Source organism: Stegastes partitus, unplaced genomic scaffold, assembly GCF_000690725.1.
Source record: "Stegastes partitus isolate 25-593 unplaced genomic scaffold, Stegastes_partitus-1.0.2 Scaffold1719, whole genome shotgun sequence".
Classification (NCBI taxonomy): domain Eukaryota; kingdom Metazoa; phylum Chordata; class Actinopteri; family Pomacentridae; genus Stegastes; species Stegastes partitus.
This window is the reverse complement of record NW_007579450.1, coordinates 25,502-33,225: the sequence shown is the minus strand read 5'-3', so window position 1 is coordinate 33,225 and position 7,724 is coordinate 25,502. Positions and strand designations below refer to the sequence as shown.

At 40.3% G+C, this 7,724-nt stretch overlaps 1 protein-coding gene across 2 annotated transcripts in view; it reads right to left on the bottom strand.

Moving 5' to 3' along the window:
- Positions 1-1,857: 1,857 nt before the first annotated feature.
- Positions 1,858-7,724, bottom strand: part of ash2l (ash2 like, histone lysine methyltransferase complex subunit) — a 14,036-nt gene continuing 8,169 nt past the window's right edge. For both annotated transcript variants that reach the window (XM_008301817.1, XM_008301818.1), the window contains 8 exons: positions 6,729-6,828; positions 5,661-5,878; positions 5,392-5,559; positions 3,341-3,534; positions 2,918-3,010; positions 2,738-2,836; positions 2,603-2,662; positions 1,858-2,514 (listed from right to left, as the gene is read on the bottom strand). In XM_008301817.1, coding sequence (XP_008300039.1) covers positions 2,407-2,514; positions 2,603-2,662; positions 2,738-2,836; positions 2,918-3,010; positions 3,341-3,534; positions 5,392-5,559; positions 5,661-5,878; positions 6,729-6,828 — 1,040 coding nt within the window. In that variant the 3' untranslated portion in view covers positions 1,858-2,406. The remainder of the gene's footprint in view (positions 2,515-2,602; positions 2,663-2,737; positions 2,837-2,917; positions 3,011-3,340; positions 3,535-5,391; positions 5,560-5,660; positions 5,879-6,728; positions 6,829-7,724) is intronic.

The following is a 7,724-nucleotide window of genomic DNA, read 5'->3' as shown; positions in this document are numbered from 1 at the left end:
GTTAAGAACTCTGAGAATTCAGTTAGAAACTCAGAGTAAGGAGCGGGTGGTCGATATACGACAACTAACATAACTGGTTTCTGCGCTTTCTGGTTCAGACTAATACTAAGGCTTTCAAATGATTTATAATTAAATTTTGGTCTCTGGTTAATTAATAGATTTGAGTGGATGATTGCTGCCACTCCTCCCCCTCTGCCTGTACTTCTAGCTATATGAAAGTTAATATGGCCGAGGGGAGTCGATTCATTTAGACTAACATATTCTTCATGCCTTCAATACTATTCAGCCTGCTTTACTATGTGAGAAGCTCCATAACTTCCAGGTGGATCCTTCCACAACTGCTTGGATTCATGACTACCTAACAAACAGACCACAGTTTGTGAGACTGAAAGGTTGTGTGTCTGAGATGGTAGTCAGCAGCACTGGAGCACCACAAGGAACTGTACTCTCACCATTCCTCTTCACACTGTACACCTCAGACTTCCAGTACAACTCTGAGTCCTGTCATCTGCAGAAATACTCTGATGACTCTGCAGTTGTGGGGTGTATCAGTGATGGACAAGAAGCTGAGTACAGGGAACTAGTCAGTCAGTTTGTGAAATGGTGTGGTAACAATCACCTCATCTTAAATACCAGCAAGACTAAAGAGATGATTGTTGACTTCAGGAGGAGCAAGAATAAGCAGCATTGTCCTGTCTACATCCTGGGAGAGGAGGTGGAGGTGGTGGAGAATTACAAATATCTTGGAGTTCAGCTGGACAACAGACTAGACTGGAAATGCAACACTGACTACATCTACAAGAAAGGTCAGAGCAGACTCTACTTCTTAAGGAAGCTGAGATCATTCAGTGTCTGCACCAAGATGTTGCAGATCTTCTATAAGTCTGTTGTGGAAAGTGCAATCAGCTTTGCAGCCATCTGCTGGGGCAGTAGCATCAGAACCAGAGACTTAAAGAAACTAAACAAGCTGATCAAGAAAGTTGGTTCTGTGCTGGGGATAACTCTGGAACCACTGGAGCTGATTGTTCAAAAAAGAATGCTGCACAAGATGATGAAGATGATGGAGGATTCTTCCCACCCTCTCCACAACACAGTGAAGAATCAACAGAGTGTGTTTAGTGGGAGGCTGCGTCAGCTTCGCTGTCGAACGGAGAGATACAGGAATTCCTTCCTGCCAACAGCCATCACCTTGAAGAACAAATCTGACTGACTGACGGTTGACTGACTGAATGATGATTGTTGTTGTGTGGAATATATGTTATATTGATTTAAAAGAAAAAAAAAAAAAGAAAAAAAAAAAAAAGAAAGTGAGCTTTTACAAGATTGAATTTCCCTTCTGGGATAAATAAAGTATTTTTCATTTCATTTCATTTCTTTTCATTTCATTCAGTGCTCATTGCAGGAGGTGCTTGATGTACTCGCAGAACTGAGTTTCAAGGGAGCATTAACAGTGTTGCAGGAGCGTCGGGAGCAGTGTGTTGCTGCACAAGACGACCACTTTGACAGGGATGGCTGCTAAATTTAAATCAGGTAAGTTTTTTTTCCCCTTTTACTCGGTATAGAATTTGGGGCCTGTTCAATAAAGTGTGCTGGGAAAAGTAGGAATTAATGTCAAACACCTGACCTGCTGACCTCCTGCACCAACACCATCTTCCACTCTGACACTGGCATATTGATGCACAGTCCCACCACCTGCTACAGTAAAATGTAATTCCAGTAAGTTAGTTGGAACTAAATACAATCAGATTCAGGTAGCAGGATCTGTGAAGCAGTGAAGACTTCTGGTTTACAAGCCAGAAGTGTTGGGAACCACTGGCTTACTCTCAGAGACATGATTGGTTTTGAAATCCAGATTTCATTAATCAGGGCAACCTTGTCAATGTAGCATTTTTTTTATTTAACCCAGAGTATAAAACAGTAAATAACTGGCACACATTATCAAACAAATAAAGTTAGCAAACACAAAAGAGCACTAAAGACTGTAGAATCAACTCCTGTCTACAGAATGACAGTGTGAAATGCTGAAGTGGGTCCATTTCGGGGGTTGAACTTGACACCCAATATCTGTGTTAAACTGATCTCCAGGTAGATGTCTCTACAGCATAACAACTCCAAAATATACATGTTTAAGGCCAAAGAGCACCAAAGGTAAGTTGATTTAGTTGTCAAATGTTCCATGTGTGATGTCTCCAGATGGCATGCTAATCCATTTTTAGCTGAGTGTAACCATTTCTACTGGGAATTCTTCAGCTTTTAAATTCCTGTTTGGCTAAATCAACATCACAGGAGCTGCAATGCTTCTTTTTTTTAACTACTGTTTACTGCAGCATGTGGTACTTTAATTTTACTGTCTGAGGGTGGAGCAATGTTCTGACTTGGGATGTATAAGTGCTGACTTCAGCGTGTTCATCCTTCCCACGGAGGGCTGCGTCGTCCATCCACCTCCGTCTCCACGTGGTACAACATGTCAGCCAGCGTGTGTTCGATCACGGCGCCCCAGCCCATGTCACTCATCTGGAAGCAGGAAAAAGCATTTTGAGATGACTGGTGAAACATTAGCTGACAAGAGGTCTGTAAGGACATCTGGGAAGGAATCTCATACCGGCTGGTACTTAACGTCCTTCGGAGGGTATTTGAAAAGTGGCCCGAAATTGACAGACACCTGAACAGAGACAAGGATGGACATTAGCAATCTAGAAAAGCAGAAAAATGAAACCAACGCAGTACGCGCACTGACCGTGCAGCTCTTGTACAGAGAGATTGCAGGGAAGTAGAGGCCTTCAAAGAGGTTTTCAAAGGCGACACCTTGATTCACTCCATTCTTATAGAATATCATCTGAAAAACAGGTTTCACGAGTCAACAACAGCAAACAGCAACAGGTTTTCTAACTGTAGTTATTCTAGTGAAGTTTCTAACCTTGCTAGGGGTCATCGACTTGAGGCTTTTCTCTGCTTTGTCCACATAGTCCTTCTCCTCAAAGTACAGGTAGCTTTTGAACTTAATTAGTGCCTTAAAAAAATAAAAAACACTGAATGACATGAAAATGCAGATATGAGTAACAATATATATATGTGTATGAATACAAGTATAAAATAAATATAATGATAACAACACAACAGCATTGCACTGAGAAGAAGTCGTATTTGTACCAACAAGGTCAAGTTTCAAAGATGAATCGAGTGAGTGGCACACTATTCCACAGTTTTAGGCCATCAATCAAAAATGCTTGATTTCAACTGAGACTGTGGAACAGAGAGCTCTGACTGCTCAGTGGATGTCAGAATAAAGACGTTTGTACTGGTTTAGCTGAAGCGCTTCTCATTAAGTGTCACATGTTACCTTGTCCTTGTAGGTATCAGGCAGAGCCTTGGCCGTCTCTGTCTCGTCAGGCAGCTCTATGAAGAAGCCCAGCGTGTCTCCCTGACCGTAGCCTGAGGAATAATGCTTTCCTAGGGACTGGTGAAACCGCGTGCCCTTCTTACTGCGCCACGAGTAGCTGAACTTGTCGTAACCCAGAGGAGCCTGCAGATTACCTAAGATAAGAACAAGGCAAAATGTGTTAACAAAACTTTTCTGACAAAGGAACAAGAGTGTGTTTCCCTGCAAAGCCTTCTTTAACCTTGGTGTAGCCTCTATACATAGCAAGAGTGCATTTATCAACACTTTGTAAAGAAAAGTGAAAAGTAGGTTCTTCTTCAGCTGAAACAAATTTAGCCTTGTTGGTCAAACAATCTCTGGTGTTACAGTCAAAAGGAAAACAGTCCTACATCAACTGCCTTTCAGGATGAATCCATTTCTTTCCCTATGTGTTTCAAACAGGGACAGTGTACATTAATGCATCTTTTCTGTAAATGTAGTAGAGTTAACAATAGGTTTATTTTCTTCTATAATCAGAAATTAAAAGCATCCTAAAAGAAAAGAGAAAACAAACACAAGCAACATCGCAACATCGCAACATCACAACACACACACACACACACACACACACACACACAAACATGGAAACAAATTAAAATGATATGATAATCCATACCAATTTATGAAGAGCGCACCCACATACATACCTACACAAGAAACAACACCATAACAAACAAACAAAAACAAACATAAATGAACAACAGACAAAACAAAGAAAGGCAAGATTTCAGTCATAAGGATAAACCAACTTACTGTTGACAGAACTGATTATCTGTCAACCATTTCTTAAACTGACATTTAAAGTTGTTATTTGTGTTGTGGCTTTGAATATGCTGCAAATGCACTAACTTTTTATGTTGACCCAGAATGCACTCAGTGCTCTGGGGAACGTTTATTTCATCTATGGATAAATGCTCATATTTTTTCATAACAATGACTAACTGGTTGGTTGAAGAGGAGGTACAATTTCCTACAGTTGATTCCAGCCCTGTGGAGGGGTTATTTAAGTGAGAAGAGGAGCACTGTATAGTTAAAACTAGCCATTTAGATCAATCATTTTAATGTACTGCTTCTAGCTCAATGTCAGTTGGGAGAGGCTCCAATCCTGAGAGAGCCAGAGATTTTGATGTCCCAAATCTGGAAATCAGGACACTTCTCAAATTTTAGGTAAATACTTGAATGCCTGGCTATGTTGGCAATAATCCTATAATGAACTAAGTTTTATCTGTTTACTCTACACATGTCAAAGCCATTAGAGGGAAGGGAGGCTTTTCTTAAGGTCGTATTACTTCTTAAAAACAAAAAAGGAGTCAAGATGGTGTGGGAATGTATAAACTGCAGTATTAAAAGTTCCTTCAATTGCTTACAGTCAGTTAACAGCATTGGTAATTACCAAAATCATTTCTTATGTTTCTGTAATGGTTAATACACCAGTATGTAGAAGCTCTTTAACCAAAATGATCATTTAAATGCTAAAGTATAACTATAATTGTTATCCATGAATTTTTACATTTATTGTTTTACAAAACAAACTGAAAAAATAATGAAGCACATTATTATTTACTGATTAAGATGTCAAATTATAGTTATTTATCTGCTGATTTACCCTGACTTTTAGTCGTCAAATGTTATGCTTGATTATTTTCTGTCTTCTCAAAGAAGCCCAGTGAGCCGCTCAGATTTCGGTATAAAAAGGTGAATTAAGTTTAAAATTCCTCATTCCTGTTCAAAATGGTAAAACATTGAAAGCTGAGTGCGAATAAAAGCACTTCATGATGCTGGATGGCGTCATATATACAGTGCTTAACAAATGATATAGGTGGCCTCATAAATTTGTTAAACACTGCATATGATTGAATTTTGAGTGCATTATTACAACTTTGTTTTCTGTCTTTCTACTTTACAGTCTGATCATAAACAACCCACATTATTCCTTATTATTATGTGCAGAGGTTCATATGGAGACTACTGACCAAGTGGTTGAGACCAGCCCAGTCTGGCTGCAGTTTCTGGAGGCATGTCATCAACAGAAACCTCAAAGTACCAGGAGCCTTTCCGCACGCCGTGGGAGGCTCGGACCATGGAGTAACCCTTCTCTCCGGTCACCGTCAGACGGTCATCAGAGATTTTCAACTGAGGGGCTGCAACGTGAACATAAACAAGGTTTCAGATACATTGTATAATATAAACACTTAGAATATAAAACTCTTCTCCTTTAATTTTCTTCTCGAGTGCTGAGCACCTCTGTCGTGTAAGGCCAGCAGCACCCTCTCGTACAGACAGGCTCTGTACAGATCACCAGGTATGGGTTTGCCGGCCCAGCAATCCAGCTCCAGCTTCTCAGGGTCTGGAGCATGAGGGTCCGGTTCTGCCAGGATGTAGCGGTATCCGTCTTTATTAAACGGGTGCTCCAGCGGGTAGCCATGAGGAGGCAGCCGCTGTGCCGAGAACAGAGGGTCGCTGTGACAAGGGAGGGAGAGACGGTAATTTCAGCTGCAGCTACATGAACAATCTTCAACCCAAATGAAATTATTCTAACACTATAAAATAAAGTAATTTAATAAAATGCCCGTAAACATGTCACAAAGAATTTAAATAGAATAGTATTTTTTTGACACGTATTAAGTGAGCATCTAACTACAACAGAATAAGAAGCTTTTCCACAATTTTCCTGAGAAAATACAATTTATTCAATTGAATAAAAAGACCAAGATTGATCCACATTGTGTCCCAGGAACATTTTTTGTTTTAAACCTGCTGGCAGGTTTGAAAGGCATGTTATCTTAAAAATAAAATTCTCAGCTCTTCGGGGCAACTGTAAAGCCATCAGAAACTCATCTGTGACAAACAGTAGCATGGCAAAAATTCAGTTTTCGGCTAAACTGCAGGCTGCAGTTCCGCAAAACAGAGGAGACAAGTATGGAAACAAACTAAAAATGTAAGTAGTAAAATATCTATAATATGTAGAGCTAAAATTGTTTATGCAGTACTGGTGGCACCTGTTAAAAAAATGTTATACAAATTGATTTTATTTTATTTTTTTGTAAAATAAATAATCAAATAAACTAAATTTCTGTTTCTGTTTCATGACTTGTCTCATTCTAACTGTGTCATACAACACAGGAGACACTTATGCATTCTGTCTTCTTTGAGTCATGTTTTGTTATCTGTTTGTTGTTTGTTTCCATAGACGTGCAGGGCTTCATACTGCATTAAGGAAAAATGCGACAGGAGCAAAAAAAAAACAAAGAAAAAAAACACCCAGAAAGTGCTTGGAGTCGACCGCGTGATGTGGAGTCCTACTCAGTACCTTCGGGTTCTCTTTGTGGCTCCTGCAGTCGCTCCCTCTTGTTGCTGCTGCTGTTTACGTTTGGCCCCTCTTCCTTTTCCTGGGCCAGGGGCCAAAGCACCTTTAAGAACATAAGACAGATTATACAACTGAACCCAAACAAAGCATGAAAACACACAAGCACACAGGCAGCCAGTGGCAAAGGTAATATACACTCAGGTGACATTTTGTTAGTTATAACCAAAGCAGTTAATCCAACAGTCCTGCAAGAAATCCTCCCGTGAATAGTCTGTTTGTGTTAAACTATCATATCTATATTAATTAGGGTGCAAAATATATCAAAACACTCAAGTCAGGGGATGTCACCCTACACAGCTGACTGCTGCTCAGCTCCCACTACGACTAAGCTGCATATGATTACTTAATATCATGTAGTTACAACCATACAAGAGGCCCACTCTGTGGACATGTTATTCAGAAAATCAACACACTAACACTAACGCCATTAAAAGAGGATTTATTTCAGGGCTGTTTTACTGACTGCATCAGCTTTAGTCAGGTGGACCTAACAACAGGATAATATGACAGGGGTGTCCAATCCTGGTCCTCAAGGGCCACAATCCTGCATGTTTAGATGTTTCCCTCTTCCAACACACCTGATTCAAATGATCAGGATTGTTATCAGGCTTCTGCAGAGCTTGATGATGAGCTGATCATTTGAATCAGGTGTGTTGGAAGAGGGAAACATGTAAAACATGCAGGATTGTGGCCCTCGAGGACCAGGATTGGACACCCCTGTAATAACACCAGCAGCACCGCAGACGTTGGTCTCCGGAGCGTTGCTATAGAAGGCACAGAGCATTGCTATATACTATTACTTCAAATACACTTTTTTGTTTTCTAAAGATTGACTTTTCCTAATGTTACCCCACTGATAATGCCAAGACTGCCACAAAAAACACACACACACACACACACACACACACACACACACACACACACACACACACACACACA